This window comes from Tympanuchus pallidicinctus, unplaced genomic scaffold (genome assembly GCF_026119805.1).
Source record: "Tympanuchus pallidicinctus isolate F22 unplaced genomic scaffold, pur_lepc_1.0 scaffold3, whole genome shotgun sequence".
Taxonomy (NCBI): domain Eukaryota; kingdom Metazoa; phylum Chordata; class Aves; order Galliformes; family Phasianidae; genus Tympanuchus; species Tympanuchus pallidicinctus.
In genome coordinates this window covers 11,087,069-11,114,611 of record NW_026294747.1, presented here as the reverse complement: position 1 = coordinate 11,114,611, position 27,543 = coordinate 11,087,069, and the positions used below count along the sequence as shown (strand labels likewise).

Sequence of the window (27,543 nt, the reverse complement as noted above, 5' to 3'; positions counted from 1 at the left end):
TATGAAGGCGTTGAAAATTCAGGTTGGTGAAACTATACCAAAAGCTTCAACTTATGGAAAGCTTTTGCTTCTTAAAGAAGCAGATGGCATTTCTTCATACTTGGAGTGATGACCTGACTGCATAGTATGTTCCGTTTTTTGTTGGTAGCAGTATTAGTATCCCTAAAGTACTTGAAGGATTAAAGTGAAAAGTAGAAATAGACATAAATTGCAGGTTTTCTCATAGTAGCTCTTGCCAAGATAGAATTCAGGCTGTTTTAACAAAATGTTTTATGTTTAATTATGTAGCTCTACAAATATTTCTAGTAAATGATGTCTCCAAAATGAGGCCACATGTAAATCCCACTTTTCCTTTAAGAAGGCAGGCTGGTCTATTTCAATGCTCACTGACCATGAAAAGTTAGTAGACTGCTAGGCAGTGTCTTTGAGAAATGACACTATCCAAATATTTTCCAGTTATTGGTTATAGAGCAATACTAGTTTATGTACTAGAGAGTAATTAAGCGTTGATGCTTTGAGTAAAAGTATAATATATGTGTATTTTATCAACCATAACTAATTGCAATAAAGTAAACCTAAATTGAATCTCTGTGCGCCTCATGGCAAAGCATTGTAATGTAGTCTGCAGAAATGCTTGCTAGATTAATAGCACTTTCTACATCTAGCTGGATTTTGAAATAAGCTAATCTTAAATTATGGAATCGAGCACTGCTGGATACACTTTATACCAAACAGTGAAAATGCAATATAACTTATGGAGATGATATTTTGTTGTATTTTATGTAAAGGTATGGTAGAACTTGTTCCTGCTTCGGAGACACTTAGGAAAATTCAAGTGGAATATGGAGTGACAGGTTCTTTTAAAGACAAGCCTCTGGCAGAATGGTTGCGGAAGTATAATCCTACGGAGGAGGAATACGAAAAGGTAACTTTTTTTTCTTTTTTTCTTTTTTTGAAGGCATTTTAAAATGAGATAAATAAGGATTGCTCTTGGGAGAGCACCTTTTCTTCCTCATCTTACAGTGAAGCTTTTTATTTTTTTTTTTTAATCTTTAGGAAGCTTAACTTTTTTCCTATTCCTCAGGTAGAGTTAATGAAATTCCTTATGAGATCTGCTCCAAAAGTATTGCCTTCTGCTGTATTATGTTGGCTCAGAGGCAGATGTTGGTGATATGACATTAGAGGCTGAACCTTCCTGCCAATATTCCATTACATCTTGTTGAAGATAGGAAAGAATGATAGCTGCATTGTGGTTTAGGAGCAGTGGTCTCTTGGGACATAGGATGCCAAGAATAAAATGCTTCGTACTCTTTATGGTGCTATTAATATGCACTAGAGAATAAATCTCATGTACCCTTCCCTTCCCACACACTACTTACACTTTGTCCTTTGCCTTCAAATCCTCCTTTATCTTGCATTTATTTAAAAGAAAAACGAAGCACACACGTTTTTTTCCTGGAGATTATGAATTTCTAAAGATTGTTGCAATGCTACCCAGAGAACACTGTGCAGAAAAAGGTAAATCTTAGGATTCGTTTTATCTGGCTTGAATTTTTACCCCTGTTGAATGTATGAATGCTGTTTCTTCATGGATGTTTATTCTCAATTGGCTTTCTTTTTTATTTTTTTCTTTCCTTCCCAGGCTTCAGAGAACTTCATTTATTCTTGTGCAGGATGCTGTGTCGCTACCTACGTGCTGGGAATTTGTGACCGCCACAATGATAACATAATGCTCCGAAACACAGGGCATATGTTTCATATTGACTTTGGGAAGTTTTTGGGTCACGCTCAAATGTTTGGTAGCTTTAAAAGGTATTTTCCATTGCTAAGCAGAATGAAGTGTGTTTAAGCATTAGCGTTTAAATTCCTGTTATATGCTGTCGGACATCTTGTGTTTGTGTGTTACGGCTTCTAGAAATGGGGGATGAAAGGCATTGTAATTTAACCTGCCCTCCAAGTGCTGCTCCAGGAGATTCTGAAGTAGGTCCGTGTGAATGTGCAGGAAACCCGAGCAGCTGAACCCAACCTAGAAAAGTAAAGTGGTATTAATGGGTTGTTTGATATCAGTACCTGGGGATGGGAATGGGAGTGGAGGGAAGAACGTGACAAAGTGAATAGAGCTTATAAGTCACCTATGAATTATGTGCTTTTTGAACAGGGATCGGGCTCCTTTTGTGCTGACATCAGATATGGCTTATGTCATTAATGGTGGTGAAAAACCCACCATTCGCTTTCAGTTGTTTGTGGATCTCTGTTGTCAAGCTTACAATTTGATAAGGAAACATGCAAACCTCTTCCTTAACCTGCTTTCCCTGGTAAGCATTTTTATTAAAGTTAGTTGAGACTTGATTTGTAATGCTGGCTTGTTATTAAATCCTAAGTTCTTTATGCTGCAGGAACTCCAGATGTATTCCTTTAAAAGCAGAAATGTATATTTTTAGGAAGGTTGTATGTGATGATTTTTTTAGGCTTTTTCTCTTTCTCCTTTTCTCTTTCCCTTTCCTTTTCCCTTTCCTTTCCACTACCTCCTGAGAGTTTAAAATTAAGAAGATACTATAAATTACTCTGTAAAGGGGACATGATTTAGTGTAGGGTTAGGGTAATATGGTCAGGTTGCAGTTGGACTTGATGATCTTTAAGGTCTTTTCCAACCTGAGAATTCTGTGATTCTGTGAAAGCTTTGTTAGCTGCTTTTAACTCAGCAGAGATACACAAGGGAATAGCTGCTGGCTGAAAGTAATTGTTGGCTACCTCTGTTAGCATTAAACAGTTTATCTCAGATGGCTTCAAATGACTTTGAGAATCTAAGACTTTAATTATTTCAATGTAAAATCACATTTTATTTGTTAAAACTGCAAATTAATTTTCGGGCAGATGCTTTCTTCTGGGTTACCAGAACTAAGTGGGGTGCAGGACTTGAAGTACGTCCAGGATGCTCTCCAGCCTCAAACAACAGATGCAGAAGCTACCATTTTCTTTACAAGGTACTGGCTGTGAGGGAACGGAAACATCCACCAGCATCATCCTTTTAGTGGGAGCTCTCTGCTTCGGATGAATGTGCTAAAGATGTTGCAAAGTTGGCTGTAGAAGTTGAGTAGTTAGGTTATGCAACCAAAGAATACCCATCACATAACCAGTGAACTGCAAAGATAAGATCAGTTTCATGTATGATTGCTACCTGTGCTAAAATATTTTGCCTGTAAGAATAATCTTGTGCAAAAGGATTGCTTGAAATAGAGTAATTCTGTTCTGCTGTTTGAGAGTTGCATTTTGAATGCATCCCAGATTGCTTAATAGTGGTGTACGTGTTGATATCCTTGAAATGCACACAGCATAAAGAAGCTTTCCCAAAAGAGCTCTTGCTCACTGGGGAGGGAGGGATGACACTTCCAGTAAGAGCAAATCAGTGTGTGCACGTAGTGTAAGTGACCTGTTGCTGTGTGTTACAGAATGTACTATTCTGTCCCACTTTAAATGGGCCTGGAGTGGAGTAATGAGGAGGATTTTGTGTGTTCTAGAATTTGAAGTTATTTTTTCTACTCTAGGTTGATTGAATCCAGTCTGGGAAGTGTTGCCACAAAGTTTAACTTCTTTATTCATAATTTGGCTCAGCTGCGTTTCTCAGGACTGCCTTCTAATGATGAACCCATCCTCTCATTTTCTGCTAAAACATATTCTCTTAAACAAGATGGCCGCATCAAACAAGTGTCTGTATTTACATATCAGAAGAGATATAATCCAGATAAGCATTATGTAAGTATGTGGAATCTGTTTCCACTCTGTGCAACTATACTTTGTCCCATTTATTATTTTTTTTTCCTGTTGCTGTTTGTTGTTTTGGACTGGTCAGCCCAAGCTAAATTTTCCTCAAGTTGCCTTAAAAAGTGAGCTAACGTATATCTATTTCCAAGTTGTATTTCCTGCAAATGACTTAAACTGGGAGACACCACTTAGGTAAGGTAAAGCTTACAGAACTGAAGAAAAGCTTTGTATTGAATCACTGCATTAGATGAATGTATTTGAGTATTCCAGTTCTAAGCCAGGGCAGTGTTTGATCTTCCAGGAAGCTGCTGAGGTAGTGTAACGTCCTTCTGTTTAGTTGCACATTTGATTAAAATACACATTTGACTCATTTATTAGTTCTGAACTTAACTGAATTTAATTTTCCATGCAATTTCTCAGTTTTCATTTTTCCTTTCTTAATGACATGAATAACTGAGTCCTGGAGATGTATCTCAAGCATTTGAAAAATTTCCTTTTATATATTGCAGTGTACCAACGTTTGCCTAGCAAACTGTTGCTTTAAGAGTCTGGACTGTAAATGTTCACAGTAGTTCCTGCTGTGTCTAGATGTATTACAATTCTGTACACCTGATGCAGAGTATGAACTTACAATGAGGTTTAAAATGGAGAATGCAGACAGCTCAGCCTTAGCTTCTTTTATCTCACTGTCAGATGTAGATCTACTTTATGGGAAAATCACCTAATGTTACTTTGCAGTAACGTTTCAGTAGGGCGATTTATAATTCAAACTTCAATGCATTGAAAAATGCAAACATTGGGAAATTTATGTGGGAGAAAGATTACCGTAGTAAGAAAAGAACAGTGTTTAAGTCAATTCTATAACATTGCTACTACTTTCTGTCTTTTTAATGTGCATTTTTGACAGATATATGTGGTGAGAGTTTTGAGAGAAGGACAAGCTGAGCCAACTTTTGTTTTCCGAACATTTGATGAGTTCCAGGAGCTCCACAACAAACTTGGCATTCTTTTTCCACTTTGGAAGTTACCAGGGTATGTTTTTCACTATTATAAAGAATGATCCTAGTTAGGGTAGAGTTGAAGATAGCTGAGACAAAACTGCTGAGCAGTGAACTTGACCTCAAAGGTGGCAGTTAAGGGAGAAAAATACGATTTTTAAGTTTGAAGGAGGAGAACTAGAGGAGCTACTCTGTCTTCAAATTGTGATTTATCATTTGTAACAATTACCATAAAAGTTTCCTTGCCTTTCTCTAACATCATTATATGTTAGGATGCTTGTGTCTCCATTTATGATTGATGTCATAAAGATGTCAGCACTTCAGGATGGAAATTAGAATGAAATTTAACTGTGCTACAGAAAAACTAACTAAAAAGGTCATCTTGTTCTTCTCTTACAGCTTTCCTAATAAGATGGTTCTGGGAAGAACACACATAAAAGACGTAGCTGCTAAAAGAAAAGTGGAGCTGAACAGCTACATACAGAGTCTGATGAACAGTTCTCCAGAGGTGGCAGAAGTGAGTTTAAGTAACTTAAGCAAATCCAAGGGAGGCTTTTGGCTTCTAAGCGCTCAATAACATTTCATCTAATATGTGAAATTTCTTCCAAATTTAGTGTGATCTTGTCTATACATTTTTCCATCCATTGCTTCGTGATGACAAAGTGGAAGGAATAGATGGAATAGCCAGGTCTACAGGTAAGTCGTGTCTGTGGGGCAGGAGTGGAGTATTTCTAAACTGGGTGACTATAGCATGGCACTTTTAAAATGCAATTTCTAAAGAGTCTTTGGAAATTAACTGGAAGTTTTCCTCTTTGAGAAGCGTGTGCATCTTCCTTTCCAAATATGGTTGCATACAATTCCAAGGAAGTAAAAAACATGCCAAGAATTACAACAATATATGTGATATGGCTTAAGTAAATTATTCAAGTTTTGGCTCTGATTTTCCAACAATCTTAACAAGTGAATCCAAAAATCTTTAAAACCTACAGCCTTGCCATCTTATTGGGGAATTGAAAATGTAAATCAGAAACTGAACTTTAGACTAAACCTTGCATTTTTTTTTAAGCTGTATATAGTTCATCAGAGCAGTACTGATGAAACGTACAAGTATTCACAGAGGAAACAATTGTGTACTTTTTCAGATGCAAGTCCATCAAGTCCTACCTCAGGCAAAGTGGGTGGAGAAGTGAAGCTATCCATATCATACAGAAATAGCACTCTGTTTATCATGGTGATGCACATCAAAGATCTGGTAAGTAAGAGAGGAGAGAAGCTCACTGCCAAAAACTGTTTTATCAATTGCCTTCTTGACTGACAGTCTTGTAGGAATGATAGGACATACCTCTCTTCCTCCAAACTCTCCCACTGCAAACTTACCTCAGCTGCTGGTTTTGATCTGCTTGATGGTTAAGGCCAGCAATTTGAAACTAGTCATGTAGGCATGCCATAACTAGTTTTCCAACTCATCTTCTAACAAGTCTTGGTTTTGGATTCCAGGTTACAGAAGATGGTGCAGATCCAAATCCTTATGTAAAAACATACTTATTGCCAGACACGCACAAAACATCCAAACGCAAAACCAAAATCTCCCGGAAGACAAGAAATCCAACTTTCAATGAAATGGCAAGTTAAATTTTTTGTAGCGACTCTGTATAGTTTGCTATCATCTTTTATTCTAAGCAGCAATAAGCAGAAATCTTGTCTAAAAACACTCTGCAAATATATATATAAATTTAAAATGAACTTGCTTCAAAAACTTTGTGCCCTGTTAAAAAAATAAAATAAAATGGGAGTATGTAAATGTGTTGTTACAAATAAGCAAAAAATTCTTTGACTTTGAGGAGTGATGGTGAGAAGTGAAGGAGTCTTAAAACTAAAGATTCTTCCCTCAATTCATTGATTCAGAATGTGGAAAAGAATAAATTCAGAACATTCCCACTGCAGGTAAACAGTACTTCCATCTAAAAACATTGGTTCTTTTCAACAGTTAAGAGCACGTAATAAAATATGCATGTGCTTCAGTCCAGCCTCAGAAAAGCTGTCGTATGAATGGTCATGATGTGCAATTCAGACATCAGTGACGAGGCAGCCAGAAAAAGGAACCATCTGTATCACTTCATTTGAATAACCAAAATTCCTGACTTCTTACCTTCCAGCTCGTGTACAGTGGATATAGCGTGGAAACTCTGAAACAGAGGGAACTTCAGTTGAGTGTGCTCAGTGCGGAATCCCTGCGTGAGAACTTCTTCCTGGGTGGAATTACACTCTCTCTGAAGGACTTCAACTTGAGCAAGGAGACTGTTAATTGGTATCGACTAACTGCTGTACCCTATCTATGAACTCACTGCTACACCTGAGTAAGAATGGAACAGTTGCATTCACTTGTGCTTTGTGCATCTTCTGACTTGAAAATAACTCATTCATCTTAAAAATAAGAGACTCTGCATTTGAACAGATAAATTGGACCAACCCTTCATGTAGCCTAATTTTGGAGGATTTCTAGAAAAAATTGCTGGATTATTCTTATGCAATGTTATCAAAGCATTATTTTGAACCTTTCTTAAGAGCTGCAGGTAAAGGAAGGGGATTTTAAACCATCCTTGACAATACGATGAACAGTTTGACTATACTGGTTGCTTAAACCATAACTTAATCATTAGGCCTGTGGATATAACACATTTTTGCTTTATCATTTCTTTGTTTTTTGTCATCCATGGCGTGATGCTGGAGGATATTAAAGAAACTACATATTTTTAGGACTACTCTCATGCTAGTATCTAGATACTAGATATCACAGAGGCTGTGATGGGTAAAAGTTTTGGTGGCTTCATACATGCCTGTAGAAATGAAGGTTGAAGGGCTGGAAAAAATCCTTAGCATTGCACTTACTCCCAGATGAGTGCATCTCTATGATTTCTTGGAGTGAGTGCCAGTAATGGAATTTGTAAATAATGGTGCCTTAATTCAAATGCTTCTCTTTACCTCACTTCTGGTATTTAAATATGTATGTATACGTGTTAACTTTCTGCTCCTCAAAGAAGGAAAACGTTCTCATATTTGATAACCCGCAGGTCCTACTGGGAGGCTTCTTCTGAGATGTGTGCATTACAAATGACATTGCTTATGCTGATCTTCATAATTAGTGCAACTTATGGTAAATATTTGTAACCCCTCTTCTATCCATGAACTCCAAAAGGTGAACTAAGACTGGCTAAATGTGATGCCATAAGAAATGCACCCAGCTTTTCAGTGTTTTGAAACACTCAAATTTCTACAATGACAGTAGTGCAGTGGATTGAATGTAGAATTGATTCAGACAGTGAATTAAAGTGGCACTTACCCCTAATTTACTTACCTGTACTTCCAGGATAAAAGTGGCCACTAGGCAAAAAGCACAACTGCTGGATGAACTGCAGACCAGCTGCATTAACAGAACTTTTTGAGAGACAAATTCCATTGCACTTTTCTTTCTTCTTTAGTTGACAGCATCACTGCTTCTCAATTCTAGTTCCACTTTAAAAACAAAACAAACTCCATTCCAAGCAGCACTGAAATATACTGTGATAGTGGGGCACAGATATCGTCTCCTGTTAATACCCTGGGTTACTTAAATAGGTTGCTTCTGCACTGCAGGTATGGAATCCTTGTTCACCTTTGTTCAGTGTGGAGTGGTCATCATATTTTGTCTAGACAAAGCAACAGAGTTAAGCTGCACACTTCAGTAGTAAACGTTGATGCATATTTTGAGAAAGGGTCAGAGATCGTCAGCACTGGTTGTGATGAGAATGGATTTTTAATGCAGAACATGCGGTGGCGAATGAAGACACAACAGGGGAAAGTCTTCTGTCTGCCCAACACTAAAAAGCTTTTCCAGAGCCTGGTTTTCCTTCCCCCACTACTGACCAATCTCCCTTCACCACAGAAGCGAGAAGTAAACTTGAATCTCCTGGTGCCTACAACGCTCGTGGTCCAACCTCTTAGCAGTTACTGCGATTAAAAAGCTGAGAGCGCCGTGAATGTTAGAAGCTGTGTCGCTGCAGCTGGGCACTAACAAGTCCCGAACCCCGGCTGTAACGAGCGCCTTCTGCGTATCTGTCACTCAGAGCCTGTCCGTAACGTTCCGTGTGCCTAACTCGGTATTTCCTGCTCGCCCCGTGCTTTTGAGACTTGCTGCATTCCATCCTTAGAATCACCGGTCACTTAGCCACAGGAAGGTAGTCTACTGTTTTTGTGAAACGTTCCGTTGCGAAATAAGAGGAAAGCAATACGTACTGCCTTTTTTGCAGTTTGCTATGAAAGCACAGTGTCTTACAGCACAGAACACAAATAAACCCGAATCATTTAAAACCATGGTGCGCTTCTTACGGTTCGTCTGGGCTCCGGGGAAAAAAAAACTACTACTGTCTCGCCGCCCCTGATTGGCTGGCGTTTAGAGAGCTGTCTCGCCGCCCCTGAGTGGCTGGCGTGCGGACGGGGGGCGGGGCTGGAGGCGTCTACGTCCTTTCCGGCGGAAGAAAGGCCTCTCCCTCGCGCCGTCCCTTCTTTTCCACCGCCGCCATCATGGGTCGCATGCACGCTCCTGGGTGAGCGGCGGGGGGACCTGGCGGGGGATCGCCGGGGTGCCGGGGGCGGGACGGGCTGAGGAGGAGGAACGGGGAGGCTGCCGGGCAGGGCGGTGCGGCGCACGGGAGCGGAGCGGGACGGTAGAGGGGAACGTGGCGGGAAGGAGGGGGGGGGGGGTGGTGGTGCTGGCGCTGAGGCGCCTGGGCTCCCCGATGGCGCTGCGTGGGGAGCACCGGGCTCCTGTCGGCGGCACGGCAGCCCGCGGGCTTCGTAGCGGGCGGCCTGGGAGCTGGGGCAGCGCAGCCGGGCCCGCCTCGCTCAGAGCGCCTCCTTTCTCCCTACAGGAAGGGCCTGTCCCAGTCCGCGCTGCCCTACCGCCGCAGCGTGCCCACGGTGAGTAGCTGCCCCGGAGCGCGCTGTTGGGCTGCAGGGTGACAGAATGTTGTACCTGCGGCCTTCAAGGTACTCTGGAAACGTGGATCGTTTGCTGGCCTGCTGATTCTTAGAGCAAAAAAAAAAAAAAAGATTCTGCTGTGCAGCTCAAATGATTGAGGTGCTGCTGGTTTATTTTTAGCGCGTGTGCTGACTGTAATCGGGTGGTCGGGGCTCTAACTTCAAGTAATCCCAGCGTGCCATTGGTTTGTTCAGGGTCCTCTTAACTCAAACTTAATATTTGCCGGTGAACTAAGTCGGTAGCTGCTTCATTTAGCTTGATTTGTCAGGCTGTAGCTTGGAGGATGTGCATGAAAAAAGAGTAATTTGTGATGAGCATGCGTGGGGCTGTGCATGCTGAACAGGGGTTAAAACAGGAAGATGGAATTAAGGCTCCAAGATGAAACAAACGTAACGTAGAGCCACTCGAAGCACTAATTATGTTTTCATCGTCTCAGTGATTGGGATGCTCAAATGTTATACTTGTTTTGAGCATGCTTTGCATTTGTTTGTAGGTGTAGCAGTTCTGAATTACAATCTACGCAGCATTTCCAAATGTGTGCTTTAGTGTGTGTTTCTATTTCATGATTTGATGGTATTAAAAGGGAGGTGAGAGGTGGGAAAACTCTGGAGCTTTTGTAGCTTGTACAGACAGCTGGACTTACTGAGCTTGTTGGTGTTGTTTAGCCCATAAAAAACACAGAAGCGATGGTTCCAGCAACAGTTTAAAGTACAATAGGACAGCAAAAGCACAGTGCTATCAGAATAAAGATCAACTTGTGTATTTAAAATTACTTTGTCTACTTGAGGTCAGATTTTTGCACGATTTTTTGTAATTGGTTAATAGGCCAGATGGCTCTCAGCTTTGGGTTTCTGACCAAGACCGTAGTGATTTTTCTCTCTAAATTTACATTCATTTACCAAGTCTGACAGTTAAAATAAAGTAGTGGTAAAGCAGCTGTTTGGAGGCTGTGTGCATTCAATTAAATAGGGTCATTTTTCCCTCACCTCTGCCTGCCCCCGCTGTTTTCATGAGGATGATTGGTTTGGTTTGTAGGACTTCAGTATGTTTCTGTATCACTAGAAACATGGTTTCTCAGTTGTTTTCTTAAGCAGTACAGAACAGCTGTTTGTATCATGTATGGAAGGCTTTCATAGGCAGCCTGAGCTTCTCTATTAAGCGCTGTACGTTTGTTCTGTTTTTCTTTAGTGGCTGAAACTTACTTCTGATGATGTAAAGGAACAGATCTACAAGCTTGCTAAGAAAGGTCTGACGCCCTCACAAATAGGTAAGGTTTATAAATAATTCCTAAATGGAAGTGAAATACCTTTTTCTGACGGTGATAATGTAATTGTTCACTCAACCTGTGCTAAATAACATATCAGAGAGATACAGACTTTGTGCTGTACCTACGCATTCCTCAAGTAGCAGCAACCCCATGTTAAGGAGATGCTGTATCTGCCTGGTAGAACATTGCTCAGTGCTGGGGCTCCCTCTAAAGCTCTGCTTACAGGTGCTGCAGCTTTGATCATGAGTTCTGTGGTGCAATTATGTGCTATGTGAATTATTGTATGTTTTTTTTTTTAATGATAGTTTTGAGAGTATTAATGATGTCTATGATGTAGTAATTGTTTGGGCTATTTTTTATTTTCTATTTTATTAAAGAATGTTGAAGAACGGCAAATTATTGTATTAAGAGCTGGTAGGCATGCGTGCTTACTGGCTTTCAGAGATTTAACTCCTCAGTAATCCATTAAATTTTTGTTACCCATAGAGGAAAGAATGATTGAGTACTTGGCTTGATTAAATCCTGCTGCAAACTTCCATACAGTATTGAAGCACTTACTGTGCTGTCTTCTTATATTGGCGTGTGGGTCTGTTGTCTATTGTGTGCTTTTTGCTTCTGCTAGGTGAATTTTTCTTACTTATCATCTGCTGCTATTAACAGTTTCTGCTGGAAAAGTTTAACCAGTATTCAGAGAGAACTTTTGTTGGATATGGTAGCAAGATGTGTTTATGTAAGGTCTGATGAAGGTGTGAATGTTTGTTTCAGGTGTCATCCTGAGGGATTCCCATGGCGTTGCCCAGGTTCGCTTTGTAACAGGCAACAAAATTTTGAGAATCCTTAAATCAAAGGGACTGGCCCCAGATCTGCCAGAGGATCTTTATCACTTGATCAAGAAGGCTGTTGCTGTTCGCAAACATCTTGAGAGGAACAGGAAGGTGAGTGCTGGTCTGAAGTGGAAACTTCACTTTGGTTTCACAAACAATACAGGAGCTTCTTAATAACTGCTGAAACTTATTGCAACTGATCTGGGGAGCACTCCTCCACTGCCCATAAATGTATTTTATCTGCCTTGGTTGAGATCACTTTCAGCTTAAATTTTTTGTAATCTTCAGGTGTAATGCTGGGTGAAGGGTTGTGGTTGCCATTTACTTGAAGATCTCCATTTTATGGAGGAATTTATGCTGGTCTGTTTTGTAGCTGGGGAAAAAAGCAATGTGAGGAGCCACTCCTGACAAACCCAAAAGTTAATTGTACTACCTGTCCATTGCCTCCTCTGAGTGAATTTAATATTTTGGGGAGGTCTTTTAATGAAGGACTTTGTAGTCCTTGTGTGAAGGAGATGAAAAGCATTGCTTAAGCCAGGTATTTCTTGTCCTGCTCTGAAGGTCCCAATCTCATCCCAGTTTGGCGGTGGGGATGTGTGTTTTGTAGCAGTAGTGTTGGATATTTGACTTCACCAATGCTTAGGTGGGATGCGTGTCGTCTAGAAACAAAAGCAGTGACTGTGCTACAACTTTCTTTGAAAGGATAAAGATGCCAAATTCCGTTTGATTCTGATTGAAAGCAGAATCCATAGGCTGGCTCGCTACTACAAAACCAAGAGAGTGCTGCCACCCAACTGGAAGTAGTAAGTCTTCTGTTTTATGTTGCTGTTTCACTGAGGTCTGTACGGCTGGCAAATGCTGTGCCTGGCCTTGTTGGCAAGAGCATCGGGAGCACATTATGATCAGGTGTTCACCTAAGGCAGCAAAGAACAGTTATTCTCATAAATATGAACTGGTAAATCTGTTGAACTTACAGCTGTGTAAAAAATGTGTTGAGAAATGTCGAAATGTCCAACATGTTGAAAATACTTGCAAAAGTAGTCATTGGTAGCTGTCCTTTCTTTAGGAAAAACCAGCCAGCATTGGAGAAGGCTCCAGTTGGAGTGCAGGCAATCTTCTCTTTCTGAAAAGTCTCAAGTGCAGCTAGCCAGGTTTTTAAAAATAGAGTTTAGTTCTGTTATCGTATTTCTGTTCTAAAAGAAAGAATTAAATCTTCCTTTGTCCCATACAGAATTGTATAAAGGTTGTTAATAAGCTCAGGGCTGATGGTGCTTAGAACTGAAGTGGTGTTTCTGGGAATTAGTTTGTAAAAGCCACCCCTGCAATTAATATTTCTCTCTTTTCTCTCTGTTTTTTAGTGAATCATCGACAGCTTCTGCCCTGGTCGCATAAGAGCTGACTATGACTTACTGAAAAAGAATAAATTTTGATTAACTTTGTGTTGTCTCTAAGTGGTTGGTGTCTTACAAACATTTGCCCTTTTCAGGAAGCTGCCTGTGAATGGGCAGCTCTCAGACTGGAGCACGAGTGTGGCAGCATCTTCCACATTGCTGTCCTGCTGTTGCAGATCTGAACAGTGACTCTCGCTGTTCATTTGTGTGGTTTGTCTGCTTAAGCTTGATTTTTAAGCACATAGCCTCAGTTTAGAAAAGTGATGTAATCATTCATTGTGTTTATTTAGCTAATATGGGGCCATGCTTGTGTATGTCCTGCAGGAAGAACTGAGAACAAGAAAACAAGGACAGGAAGGAGAATTGGAAGCTTAGAAAAGGTGGTGAGGAAATAATTTGGCAAGAGAAGAGGGGGAGGGAGGGGAACCAGAACTGAAGAGGTGTATGGATCACTGCAGGTTAGTGTAGATCTATTCCTTTTGGGGAGGACCTATGCAGACCGTTTCAGGGCTCAGTTGCACTTCTCATAACCGAGAGCATGGTCTGAGTAGCTGTTGCTGTCACTTGTAAGTAATTTTAGGGATCATCTCTGAGGTTTGAGTAAGCAGAACAATGTAGTGTTCCTCAGCTGTTAAGTCTTCACTGAGGTAGTTCACCTAAACCCAAAGGGCTGTTGTGCAGTCACCATTGCTGAAGTTGTGCCTCCAAGTTCTAAATAGCTGTGACCAAGAGAGTCATCTTTCTGCTGAAACGTAGAAGGTGGGCTGACAGCTTTTGCCTCTCCTAGGATGAAGCTGTAAGTGGAGGTTTTAATAAACTGTTGTAGTTGTTGCTTCTAAATCTTTGCCATATTAAAAAGCATTTAAGTAAATCTAAATCAGACTAAATGAGACCTACATTTTTCTAAGGTGTAGCAGCTACTTGCTAAATCGTAACGATTAAGCTGGTGCTTTCTGGATCCAATTTTGCAGAAAGGTATTTCCTTTGCCCTGGTCGTGATGCTAAATACAGCATTTGGGATTAGGACAGTTCTAAAGAAAAGCTCTGCACTCTGACTGAACTCTCTATCTACCTGGATCTGAGATTACCAGCTTCTTTGAGCTGTTGAAATACATGCGCTTATTTCATGAGTAACTGGAAAGTGGTGAGTTGAAAAGCTGCTTTATCTCTGCAGCTGACAAGGCAATATGAGTTAAGCTTTCTCTTTCTGTCTCTTAATCAAAATGGCTAACACGTCCAAAAACCAAAACCTTAAGAAATTTTCAGTCAAGTTCTTAGTAATGTGACCTTTTGCTTCAGTGTTGTAGACATGAAAGAGACAGAGCTGTTAATTCACAAAGCATCTTCCACTAGAAGAAAGCAGAAGAGCAGCTCTTACAGAACTTGAGCATAGGGAACATTATGCAAACTGCAATCTGAACAGTCGTCGGATCCTATTAGTGTAGTAACAGCTTTTCCTAAGAGTCTTTGCTGATGGTTTTCCTTCGGTGCTGCTGGTGTGCACCCATCATTCTCTTATCGTGATCTGTAAACTGTTCTTACCGGACAGTTTTGCACATGCTTGCAGTGTTTGTTGCTCTGCATTCACTACCTGTAAGTAATTAAAATACCAGCAGATGGCACTTTCAAACGCTTGTTCTCCTTTAAAAAAAAAGTTGTGTACTGCAAACAGTGCCACCTAGTGAGGAAGTGCCAACACTGACAGTCCAACCCAGCAAACAAGACACTTAGTATTGCAGTTCTAAATTTGTGTGGTACCAAATGATAACAGTGGTTTTGAGCGTAGGATTGAGGTTCACACAGCTCTTGCATTTTGCACTGCTGGGATATTTTGGTCTCTGGTTCTTCTGTCCATCATTGCTTCCAGCACAAGAGTCCTTTGCTTACGAGAGAGGCTGAACCAGGTTGCACCATGTTCCTATGTCATCTTATGCACTGGTACTGTGTGTTGCTTATCCTGCCAGGAGAGGGAATGGCTGAGCAGCTTACAGTGTGTACTGACAGGAGTGGAAAAAAGGGGGAGTGCAGTGTAAATGCTGTACAGTTGTGTCTGGGATGAAGTTATGCAGCGACGATACTGCTCTCAGTGAGAAGAAATCCCCATGTTGAAGATACTCCTGAGGATAAAGAAAGGTAGACTGCATTTGCTGGCTACAGAACATAGCAGTCTCTTGCTGAAAGAACTGTAATGATGTTTGTGCACATATATTTCTACTGTTCACATTGCTGAAGATTCTGTGTGCTTTTAAGTCTCAAGTAGAGTGTGCTTTTAATGCTCAAGTACATGGTCTGTTCCCACGATTGTCAGCCCCTTTTGCTCAGCCAGGAGTGATACTGCTCCAGGCTGACTCGTTTGCCCTGGCAGTTGCTCTGCTCTGCTCAGCAGCCAGCAGAACATGGGCAGTGGAGCCTGGCCAGATGCGTGGCACCACTGGCAGGGATATGTCCTGCTCACACAGGAGCAGACCTTGCAGAGCATGATGCTGATCAACGTGTTTGGAGGGATGTGATCCTACAGAGTATGTCTGAAGAGAAGCATGTGACCAGGGGAGCCTAGTCCTGTGGAAACATCAGGTAAGGTTAATCTCTGGGGCTGTGTTACAGGACTGTGCCTGAGTGTCAGATTTTCTCTACCACATCCAAGTACCTGGACAGTTTGGGACTTGTGATTCAGCTGCCCAGGTCTTACATATGTTACGGCCGCTTGGCAGTCAGAGAAGTCTTTCCTTCCTCTCTGGATAAGAGCATTATAATTTTCTTTCACTAGTGAGCAATTTACTAGAGTAATAGAATTAAATCCAGATGAACCACAACAAACCATCTCTGTCTCATGGTTACCTCCAGGCACCACCCGAGCAGACTGTGGTCTGTGGGCTTGGGGCCCCACTGTTCTCTTCCTTGCTGTGCCTTGGCTTAAGTTTCACAAGTTGTGTTCTTGTTTCTGCTTCATACCTAGCAGTCTTGTCTGACCCTCCAGTGTTGTCCTTTGCCTCCTGCTGTATTTTTGCTCCCTCAGCCAGTACAAATCTGAGTGATTGTTTTTTTTTCCCTATTCCAGTATGAGGTTTTCCTTGTGTTGTGCCAGGGCATGCATCAGAAAGGAGCACTGTGTTCTTGTGGAACTTGGCACACAGCCTCCCTTGCTACCAGCTCCTCTGATGCAGGGAGGCTTCTCTTTTCTTCAGAGAAAAATAGCTGCAGGGGCTCTTGAGCCCCAGTACACGAGGACTCCTCTAATGCACTGCAGCTGTTCTCTGACCTGACGTGGTGAGGTTGGTTCCCAAAAGCCTCCCCTTGTGTTTCCAATCTTGCAATCTGTCCAGATCATTCAGGGCTACGGGGTGTATGAGAGGCTTATTTCACGTGGCTGGTAAGCAACTACGTTTGAAAGTTCACTGCTAAGGTACCCTACCATCTTAGAGTGTTAACGGTGGTGATGCTTCAGAACCACGTCTGGGACATGAGAAAACTTGTTTTTCTTCTGTTACAAAGTTCTCCATTGCATGTGGCACGCAGACAGTAAAAGAGAGTTCTTTGAAATATAGGTTGCTTTTTCCATTCAGATTTTCATCTCTTTCTATTCCAGGTTCGTCCTTGGGAGCACGAAGCTCCCCTCTGTTACCTTTCATTGGCCTCACCCTGCACCTGACTTGGAATAAGAAATTATTCCAAGCTTCTCTGCTAGCCTGTGTTTGTCCAGGCACTAATAGCTGTGCATCTTAGTTCCCATTAAGGAAACTTTACTGCTTTGTAAATCAGTCAAGCCAATGCTCTTCCATACTTCTACATGACCTGAATGTAGCTTAGCTTGGATTGAGTCAGTGGAGTTCACCTAGAGCAGCATTCAAATGCAAGAACAGGATACATTCTCATCACTCCTTCAATTCATCCTGAAACGTTAAGTCCATAAAGGTGAGTCTTAAATAAACAGGTGATAGCCACCACAAGTTGTGCCTTCATTTTTAGAGTGAGACTGGGAAGTGTCTGGTAGGATGGGGAAAAATTAACTGGACATGGGCTTAAGGAAAGATTTGATGTGGGCACATCTGGAGGACTTTCAGTTCTGAGTATCTGTTCATCACCAGTGTTTCTGTGGTATGTGACTAGTTTCCTTGTGGATGCAAACAAGAGCTTGTATGAAAAAATAAGTAGTTCTCGTAGCTCGTTTCAGTAAGGGAAATTGAGCACCAGTTATTCTGCTAAGTCATTACTGCTGCTGGAGATGATAATTTTCTGTATCTGAAAGGGGCTAAAAAATGTATCATCCGAGCTATAATACTAACAATCATTAAAAGCAGAAAAGAATTGGATTTATGAGCATGTAACTGGCAGTGTATGCTCCTCTGCTTTTTCTGGAGAATTGAGCTTCTGAAGTTTTCAGTTTCTATCAGTGGGCTTTTGACAGTATTCAACTCAAAATCAGTTCATGTGAGTTAATTCCAAATAGCAAACTGTGGATGAAAAATATATAATGGTTTTCTGAGTGAAGGATTGTGTATCCCTGTCTTCCACTGTTTTCGGTGTCACTCACAGCTTGTGGAAAATAACGTAGTTAAAAAGCACTGCATGTAACCCCTTGGATTGCAGGGCCCAACTCCTTGTTCCTGCTTAAATAAAGAGCAGTAGGGACCCTTGAACGCACCGAAAGCAGGTTTGGGACACACACAGCTCTGGGGTAGTGGTTCTGGTTTAGACCACTGGTGCCTCCCTTTCATGCCGTTGTTTTGTTTCTTTTTCAATGCTAGGATCAAACTAGTGGACAAAAATGCGCTCTGTTGCTGGGAAGTCCCTCCAGTAACTGCATCGTTTGCATGACAATACATTGTGGTGCCCTGGTAACGTCCCTCTGCCATGTACCTTGGCAACAGGAGCAGTTCAGCAGTGCTCGCTGCACAAGTGGGAAGTCTGCGAATGTCCATTTCTTGCTTCCAAAGGATTTCTAGACACTTGGATTGAATAAATGGAGGCTTCCCTCCTTCTCCATCTTCTCATGCTTTTGGGATAAATGTTTTTTTCTGCTCAGCAATCTATAGCCCTTGTAAGGATCAGTGCTGCTGACAAGCACAAGTTCTTTCCTGCCACCTCCAGATATACTGAAGACGTTAACCAGCGTAGATTTAGTAACTGGAGTTGCATCACTATAGAAGTATAACATGAATGGCATAGCAATATGTATTGGGAACAGCAATAAATGGTGATGTCCTGCAGGACTTGGTCTCTGGCATAGCAGCACTGGCAGGTAGTAGCACATGGAGGCTTGCTCAGGACATAGGACAAAAGGAGGTGAAGTGTGTTCTGTTACATCAACCTTCCAGCTTGAGGTACAGTGTGACAAGTAATTATGCTGGCTGTGCCTGAGGCAAGAGGTGTACCTACATTAAAAGATCACCCGTGTTTTCTAGTGAGTGCTGGTTTTACAGGCTAATATTTTATTCCCTTTGAGGCTGCTCACTCAAGACCCCTTTTCAGGTCAGAATTCTCCTTCTTCAGAGCCAGGAAGGGGCTTTCAAGTTTAGTGCGGCTGTCAGGGATCAATCTCTTTTACAGTTCCTTCAAGTTCTTTATGATGCAGATGAATAATTTCTGTAGATTCTGAGCCCCTGTGTTATGCCAGAGAGGGAAGAGAGTGGCTGGTGTTTTGAACTGTAGAAACTGGGTGAAATAACCAGTGACAGCCATTAAAAATTGATCAAGTTAAACGAACTTGGGAAAGATCCAAATCTCAGAGGATCAGTTCTGATGGTGAAGGCATTGAGATTTGCAGGACGGGGTGGAAGCATATCTCTCAGTATAATATAAGCTGTTGGACACTGAGGCACACTAAAAGCTGAGAGCACTTGGGTTTTTTGTTTGTTTTAAGCAATGGAAAAACTAACTTTTTTTTTCCTAAAGTGGAGTTTGTCAGCTTTTGACAGTCTTATCAAAAGGAGGACTATAATAACGTTTCAGAAACTGATGACAGAGTAATTCCTATCTTGTGTACTGACTATTCATTTACAACTCAGACTCGTGCTACAAGTAAGTCCTTAGGTATCACTTGTAGAATCAGATCCAAATTGTGTTTTGTTCTAGCATTTCCCCATTCAGCCATTTGGAAAGCAATACAAAACATATTTAAAAGTAGCATTTTGGTAGTTCAGGTCAAGCAAGTTCTTCAAAAATGTATGTGATTAACAGATAAAACCCCCATAACTGTCCTGTGATGTACAAGAAGGTGACTCCATATTTCAGTGTTCTCCACTTCCAGTGCTGTGGTGATGTTTGTGAGTGTGGCAGTGTTGTGTTATGACCGTGAGTAGACAATTGCTGGAGAAAGTGTTTGGCTTCCTGCAGCTCCCCAAGTGGGACTGCAGCTCTGATGCTATTATAACACCTCTGTAACGGTGTCTAGCTTTTACGTAGTGCTTTTGGCCAAGGAATTGCAGAGCTCTGGATGGGGATAGAGTACCACTGTAACCCACCCTTTACTGTGAGACAGGCACAAAACAGGAATATCTTGGCTGGGGTGGGAGGACTACTAAGTGTGGTGCTCTGATGTCCTGAACGCCAGCCCTGAGTCCTTGTGAGCCCATAAGGTTACACTTTAAACAAGAGTGGGTGTTTATATGCAAATGGAAGATGTGGAAGTGGTGCACAGCGCAGCACAGAGGCAGTTTAAAGTGGCACATGGGGATGTAAACCATGATACTTAATCCTGATGCAGGATACTGTAGTGTGACTGGGTGAATGATAGCGGGCAGTGGTTGATGCCCCTTTTTGCCTTGATGGATGCTTAAGTTTAAGAATGAATGTAGCAATTCCCCAGTCTCTTTCAGTCTAGAATGTGGAGTCGGCTGGGCCTAGCTTCCTTACATGATAGAGCTCAGGGAAATGGACCCAAATGTTGTCTCAGAGCTTTGTCTCTCTGTGCTGCTGTGGGACACGGGACTTCATGCTCAAACCACCTCAGAGCAGGACATGATGTGTTCTCCTGTCAATCTTGTCTTTCTGTGTATGGCAAACTATGACAAAGGATACATAGGGCAGGAAAAGGTAGAAATTGAGTACTGTTGTATAACTAAGACTGGTACTGGTCTTACAAGTTTAGTAGTAAAATACTGTGCAATTACAAGTATTCCTTCTTGCATCCTGGCTTTTAATCTTTAAACATGGAGTTAACTTACTAGTGGTGTTGGAAAGCAAGCCCTGTCAGCTATGATGTAGTTGCAGTGCATACAAAAATATTGGCCATCAATATAATTTGTCTTCCTATTTCCTCTCATGTGAACTAGGAATGGGAACTTTCTTCTCCCTATATATTCAATAGGAAAATGTAGCTGCTATGGAGAAGTTTTTGGGTTAGGAATATAGTCCTACAGGTCTGCACTGTCCACCTTGTTGTCTCAGAAAAATGTGACAGACTGTGGATTATGATTGTGATGCATATTTTGAGCAGTGACTTTATTTCTGCTCCCTAGGCCTGAGTACTTCTGCACTTAGTGAAGAGCAGAGACTGATCAGAAGACATGTTAAAGTACCTGTGGTCCTGGTTTTGTATTGGGACTTTCTCTGATGTATGCCAAATACATAGCTGGGAGAGTCTGAGCGCTGTCTCCTCCATCATTGTACTTCCAAGCCAACACGTCCTGGTCATCTGCTAAAGACACCTCATTCCCTGGCTAGAAGACTTTCTCAGCAATAGTAGTACCTGTTTTCCATATTATCTTTGCCCAGAGGACACAAAGATGTGATTACAGTAATCCTATGACCCTTCCATCAGTCATACATGCAGCACTCTGTTCAAATGCAGCTTTACTTGCTGCAGTGCTATCAGCACACAAGTTAAGAATCAGTTTAAACAGAAGCTTTCCAATTGAGTTGTGGGTGTTTACTTCTCATCACCAGGAAATTGTTCTGGTTTCAAACAAGAAACCACAACCCGTTGGGTTGTAGGACAAAATGTCTGTCATCCCAATGAAGCAAGAAACTGGTGAATGTCACTTGTGGAGGTCGGTAGCTGGACTTCATAGAATCAGTGCAAACCTTTGTCATGTTGCAAATGCTCCCTTTGTTCATATTTTTCTGTACAGTCCTGACACAGCTTGTCCTTTCTATGATCTTTGTGAGTCTCCTCTTTCTCTACTTGTTGGGGTTTTTTCTGGTTGTTGCTTTTTTAAACAATGGAAAAACTGTATTGTTTTTTTCTTAAAATGAAGTCCATGCCATCAAGCTCAGTTCTGACAGCCTTGGCAAAGCAAGGACTATAAATTTACAACTGAAGAGGACTGGTTCTCTGTGCTTCTCTTCAGCATCTCTATGAGGAGTGTAAGTGGAGTCACAACTGTTGTGCCAACAGGTGCTTTTGGTGGCTATGATTCCATTGGCAGTCCCACAGCCTGGACTCGCAGGGAACACAATCTTTCTTCCTTTATTGCTCTAAGCTGAGGTAGATTCAACCTTGATCATCAACACCTGTCTTAAATTGCAGGAATCTCTTTGTGGAGGAGAAGGAGAGGGGAAAAAGGTTTTATCACTAGTTTACTGCCTAACCTGGTTATGAGCTGTCTCACAGCTGTTGGCATCCAGGCTGGCTTCTGGTGGTGGGAAACATGCACAAATCCATGGCTCAAAAAAAAGCTGATCCTCACGCACGTCAATATGGGCTTCACTATGCCTTGCTCAAGAGCTTAAGATCACATGAAGAACTGAGGCAGTTCTGCTGCTTTGTGTGCTTAGCATCTGCACGTGTTTGAGGCTGAGTGAGCAAATGGCAGACCCATACAGCTCTGGTAGGCACTGACTTAATTCCTGCTTGTTGACATTGATCTTTTCAGTTAGATGTGGTTCTTGACTTTTTCATGAATTCTGGATCTAGAAATAGAGGCACAGACATGCAGATTAATTAAGAGCCTTTTGGCCCCTAGTTTTTAGTTTGTCCTTGAGTTGGCCCACTCCTGATTACTGCCTGGTTATTGTTGCTATTATTCTTGTTTAATGAGATAACCCAAATAATCTCATTTCAGTTTCACAGATCATTAGATCCAACTCACTTATTAATAAGGCATTTGTGAGCTCTTTATGCTCACTCAGCTGTTTTCGTTTCCCAGGAAAGAACCGTGCTGAACACTTTGTGGTGGAATGTGTTTCTTCCCTCCTGTGAAGGGTCACCTTTCCATGCAGCCAGTAATGCACAGCAGGTGCAGGGCTATTTCACTCCACTGGCAGTAGGATGAGAGGGAGCAGGGACATTCTCATGCCTGCTTTGCAGTGATGATCAGAGGCAAGGAAACACTAGGGGGACCATGTAGTTCATTGCTTCCCCATCTTTTTAGGCAGTGTGTTTACCTGAGCAGCCGCTTACACATTCTTCACATGCCTCCCCAGAGTGCACTGGTCACAGGCTTGTGCCCCATGCCTCATTTGCTCTTGTTAAGATCCTCACCAGTGAGGCACAGAGTGCAGTGCAGGTGCATCTGGCAGCATGGCAAGGAGCAAAGGTGTGTGTCCGTGGTTAAAGTACGTGCGGAGTCCTGCTTACGCTACATGTTTCCCATTGGTACTGATGACCTGCAGCCTCTCTGAGTGCTGTGGCTTGGATTCTGCTGTTATTTAGAGCTACTGAAGGGCTGCTTGGCTATTTGTACACGTGCTGCAAGAGTGTCATTTCAAACAATGAGCATTCCCTAAGGAATCGAAACAGTCAGCTATATTGTGCTTTTGTCAGCAATGGAAAGCACTCCTGTTTTCCTGCAGAAATATAGGATTAAATGTAAAGAGCAATGAATGCCATGCTACCTTTGTTAGGGTGAATCTGTAAGTGGAAAATGTGAGCTGTTCTATTCATAACAGCGACAGCTCTCATGCTCACACTGTCACTGTGGTGTGAAGGTAAATATCTGTTGCTGACTGAGAACAGCAATCAAGCAGTGAAATGGCCAATGGAGAATGGTTAGAGAAATCAGCCCTGTTTCATTGCTGGACAAACTGGTGAGGGCCAGCGCTGGATGCTTCTCTGCTCTGTGAGCTCCCTGCTGTGACCTACCTGTACTTGAGATGTAAATGGGAAGAACTACTGGAAGTGACTGTCGCTGTGGGCTGCAACTTAACAAACCACGTGTGGCACGCAGACAACAGCCTGTATTACTTTTAAAGCTGAAATTTGCTACAAAGGCAAGATCCAAATCAAACAACAGCTGTTGAAGTGTTAGTGTGCAATGAAACCATTTTTCATGTGGAGAAAAGCCTTCTGCTCCACATGGTATCACTTTGGACCTGTCCTCACTACTACAGTGCTATGAAGGTCAGCTTAAAGCCCTGCCTCTCGTGCAGCTTGCATTCACCTGCGGAAGTATTTAGCTTGATCCCTTCAAGGGAATGTTGCCTTGAGACTCCCTTAATGCAGCAGTGGGGGGCACAGGCTGTGCATTTCCCATTTCGTACCGGTGTTGCTTAAGCAGGATTAGGCATTTTCCACCTCAGCCCTTGTTCTTCACCTTTTCTGAAGTGCCTGCAAAGTTACCGATGCAGCAGGATGGTAAATTGGTGTGAGAACAAACGTAGTTTGGCAAGAAAAAAGAAATTGTATATTATGCTGGAAATCAATTGGAGGCGTGGTTGGTTTTTAAATTAGAGTTCTCTGGTCTGGTTTACTGTGCCACTACACAAATAGTGCCGTGGAGCACAGGTAGGAACAGATCTCTGCCTAACAACAGAGAGGGGCCATGTAGAGCTCACTTTCATGGGTGATGGCATGGCCAGAAAAAGTGAGCTACCCCAGGCCATCTGCAGTACATGATGGCACTGTTACCTCGGTTATGCCCATGCTGCAGGGTGGCACTCAGGGTCGCTTCCAGGCACAGTTGTGTTGTGTGCTGCCCAGTCTCTGCACTACCACACTGCTACGTGCTGCAGCATGAGCTGTGTTCTAACTGTCCTTACATGCTGATTTGAAGAGGAGGGAATGAGCTTAAGGGGTAGATAATCCGAGCAAACACTGTGATGAAAACAAGTCCCTTACCTCAGCTATCACTAAAGACTTTTCTGTCCTCCTAAATCTCTGTCTTTGCTGTCCTTCAACAGCAGCAGCTGCTCTTCTGACAGAGTACAACTGAGAGAATTAATTGATCTGTAATGACAAGTCTCCTCTTAGGAGCTGGCCTTCTGTTCTTTGTAAATGGATGGCAATCTGTAGCCGACAACAGACCCTTTCCTGTACGGAAACAACCATGCAGTTCCTCTCAAACTCCCCTTCACACTACTCTCTGTGAGCATCTATATGAGAATTCTCTTCTTGAGACCTCAAGACGTGCTACACGTTTTTCTCAATTTCTTTCAGATCTGTTTGTGTATAGGATAATTCAGTGCTTCGGTACCTTGTCATAAAATGCCACTTTTCAGAGGAATTGTCTTAATGAGCTTGTTTTTCAGTACAGCAGAGGCTCATTTATTAGCCCCATGTATATTTTTAGAGCGTGGCATTAGTCAGAAAAGCCCATTAGATCGTTATGTGAGTGGCTGAATCAGCAAACTGTATCTGCTGCTATCCTGTCAAAGCAATAACGTTAACATTATCAAAGTGATTAAAAGCCATTCATTCATTTTGCGTTTGAGTTGACAAGTTCATTCCTGTAGCAGCATATGCTATGAAGCCATATGAAAGGAGATCTAAAAGCTCATTCAAGCTAAAGATCTACCTGTGTGTGACAGATGCAATCAAAATATGCCAATTGAGTGAAATCTTGGACGCATGTGTTGTGTCATGTGGCAGGTTGTCAGTGGCAGAGCAAAACGAGTCTTAGCCTGGAACCCTTTTTAAAGAACGTGCATCTTTGTGATGTGAATTTAAAAAAAAAAAAAAAGTTGTGCACATTTGAACATAGCAAGATTTCCATGACTGTCATCAGCCTTCATCTCTGGAGCTTCAGAGCAAAAATAGTGCTGCTGGTCTTTGCTGGAGTGTTGTTATGGGATGCATTTCACCAGTGGGTTTTCTGACTCTTGGGTCCCCTGTGGTAGCTGTTGATGGTGGGTATTTCAGATGCTCTTCTTGGGCTTGGAGGAGGATTATGTCTGTCCTGGGTTACCTGTGTACAGAGGACAAGCTATGTGAAGTGTAAGTATGCATTGACATTGGTGTTAAGACATTTCAGAGAAAGCAGATTGGACAGAAGGGTTCCATTTCTTGGGGCTGGCATGGCACAGTCCAATCTGACTCTCTTCTCTTGCGAGCCGCTTCCAGGGCGCTGTTCCTCCAAGGAGCTGCTGCTCCAAAATGCATCACCTCAACCACAGCAGTGCCACCTTAGGGCTAGGGAGGCTGGCCATTGTGCACTTGAGTGTTGTGCCCCAGAGCTTGTTTCAGCTGCTGTATTATGTGAACTGATACTTGGTTTTGAAGGCAGGGCTTTCCCTTGTGGTTGGCCCAAGAGACACTTTAGATGGTCTTTCCACTTGAGAAGCCTGGCAGTTATTGGAGTAAACTTGCATGATTTGAAGCATTGTCACAAAACTGGGTTATTGCTTATTGAAAGTAGGCTCTGCTTTGTTTTGTTCTGGCTGGGTTTGTCTTCACAATCTTAATGTGACTTCTGGAAATCTGTATCAACATTAAAAAGGTGTGAAATATCAATGATTTGTAAGGTTTCATCTGGAAAAATGAGGAAGATGAGACCTGTCTCAAAACTAATTGGCTGAAGTCAGAGATTTGTGTGCAGATATGGTGGTGTTGAGTTCTGCAAGTTGTGCATCGAGGAAGGAAAAGGCAGGAGATGGGAACAGCAAGTTACTCTTTTGTGAAGATCCAACACTTGCTTTCACTTGTGATCACACCTACATTCATGTGCTGATCAGAACAAAGTATGGAATGAGTCCCAAAAGCCCTTGCTTGTGATCCGCTGAGTTATCACGCTACATTGTGGGCTGATATGTACCTGTTTATGTACATTTGCCCTTTAATTTTTGATTATTGATCATGCTATGCACAGTTTAGTCTACCATGGTTATCGCCATGAGTCTGCTAATACGAATTATGCCCATGTCCGTTTTGCTAATGAGTTTGCTAATATGAATTATGCCCATGATCATTTGTACTCACTCTGGGAAAGAAAAGGAAGAGCATCTGGTTTACAAATATAGTGTAAATTCAAATGTTGAGATAATCGAGGACTGAGAGACAGAAATAAAGATCTTTCATTCTGATGAGCATGATCTGAATTTCTGGGAGGCACCTGAAAGCTCATAGAATGACGTTCAGCTTTGGTCTGATAAATGTATCCCAGAACAGTTCAGAAAAGAGAATTGGAGCAGCGCTGCTTTCTGCGTGAGATCTTGGTGTTGATACAGGCACGAGGATGGACAGCTGAATATTTTACATCTGAGAAGGTGATGTCTAATGATTGCTTCTAGTGTCTTTTGTCTATCAAAAATCTGAGCATCCGTTTTTACTGGCAATTTGTTATCGTGTGCAACCTTTGCCAATTAGATTGTATTACCACTAAGCTGTGATACGTAAAGCATCAATATTTCACTTTAAGTGTCTGCCACAAGAGTGCAGTGTTGGTGTAATAAGCTGGGCATGTGAGCTTCTGGTAGCCTAATTCTTCCATCCAAATGTACACAAAGTACTGTGAGAGAAGTTCACGTGTGGTACAGCAAATCTCCTGGGAGTTCAGCTGGATTAAGGGATAAAAATGGGGACTGGTTCTTACTTTCAGGTGTTGAGTTTTAAGTTTTACAGACAATTGAAATGACTGTGGAATCTGTGTGGAATTGCAAGGGGCTTATATAAATTCTTCCATGCTGTACTGATGGTCCAAATGTTTGCTCTGATACTCACTGGCACAAGCACAATGAAATCAGTGCTGTAGCACTATTATCCCAGAGAGTGTAGCTGGTGATGCACATATATTTGTGTGCCGTATAAACAGTTCTGTAGATTCACAGTAAGCACAGCTTCCAGTGAGGTGAGATTCCTCCTGACTTCTCCAGAGCTGGGCTGATGCTCTGTGGACTTGGAGCTGACATATCTTGAAACACCTGTTACTGGATGCTTAGGAGAGGGAAATGCTTCGTGGCAATTTTAGGATGTTTTTTCCACGCCCAGGTGGCGTTTGGTTATCTCCAAGGAGGAGATCCCACAGCCTCTGGGCAGCCTGTGCCAATGCTCTGGCACCTGCACAGCACAGCAATGCTGCCTGGTGTTCAGCAGGAACCTCCTGTGCTCCACTTTGTGTACACTGCCTCGTGTCCTGGCAGCAGGCACCACCGAGCAGAGCCTGGCTCCACCTACCTTCCTGTAGGTATCTAC

At 42.2% G+C, this 27,543-nt stretch overlaps 2 protein-coding genes across 4 annotated transcripts in view; both read left to right on the top strand.

Moving 5' to 3' along the window:
• The window catches only part of PIK3C2A (phosphatidylinositol-4-phosphate 3-kinase catalytic subunit type 2 alpha), a 61,287-nt gene extending 52,177 nt beyond the window's left edge, over positions 1-9,110 (top strand). For all 3 annotated transcript variants that reach the window (XM_052694727.1, XM_052694729.1, XM_052694726.1), the window contains exons 23-33: positions 789-925; positions 1,643-1,812; positions 2,159-2,315; positions 2,875-2,984; positions 3,546-3,753; positions 4,670-4,794; positions 5,160-5,277; positions 5,375-5,456; positions 5,903-6,012; positions 6,258-6,383; positions 6,917-9,110. In XM_052694727.1, coding sequence (XP_052550687.1) covers positions 789-925; positions 1,643-1,812; positions 2,159-2,315; positions 2,875-2,984; positions 3,546-3,753; positions 4,670-4,794; positions 5,160-5,277; positions 5,375-5,456; positions 5,903-6,012; positions 6,258-6,383; positions 6,917-7,099 — 1,526 coding nt within the window. In that variant the 3' untranslated portion in view covers positions 7,100-9,110. The remainder of the gene's footprint in view (positions 1-788; positions 926-1,642; positions 1,813-2,158; positions 2,316-2,874; positions 2,985-3,545; positions 3,754-4,669; positions 4,795-5,159; positions 5,278-5,374; positions 5,457-5,902; positions 6,013-6,257; positions 6,384-6,916) is intronic.
• Positions 9,111-9,233: 123 nt separating this feature from the next.
• Positions 9,234-13,307, top strand: RPS13 (ribosomal protein S13). Its single transcript, XM_052694751.1, has 6 exons — positions 9,234-9,343; positions 9,668-9,716; positions 10,966-11,044; positions 11,810-11,979; positions 12,571-12,671; positions 13,227-13,307. Exons 1-6 carry the CDS (start codon positions 9,321-9,323, stop codon positions 13,258-13,260), a joined length of 456 nt encoding a protein of 151 aa, XP_052550711.1. The 5' UTR covers positions 9,234-9,320; the 3' UTR covers positions 13,261-13,307.
• Positions 13,308-27,543: the final 14,236 nt, after the last annotated feature.

Bases quoted from the DNA above. Each gene is read 5' to 3' on its own strand.
- RPS13 (XM_052694751.1), top strand. From the start codon at position 9,321: ATGGGTCGCATGCACGCTCCTGG. The intron at 9,344-9,667 runs GTGAGCGGCGGG...TTCTCCCTACAG, and splicing joins GGTCGCATGCACGCTCCTGG to GAAGGGCCTGTCCCAGTCCG. The intron at 9,717-10,965 runs GTGAGTAGCTGC...GTTTTTCTTTAG, and splicing joins ACCGCCGCAGCGTGCCCACG to TGGCTGAAACTTACTTCTGA.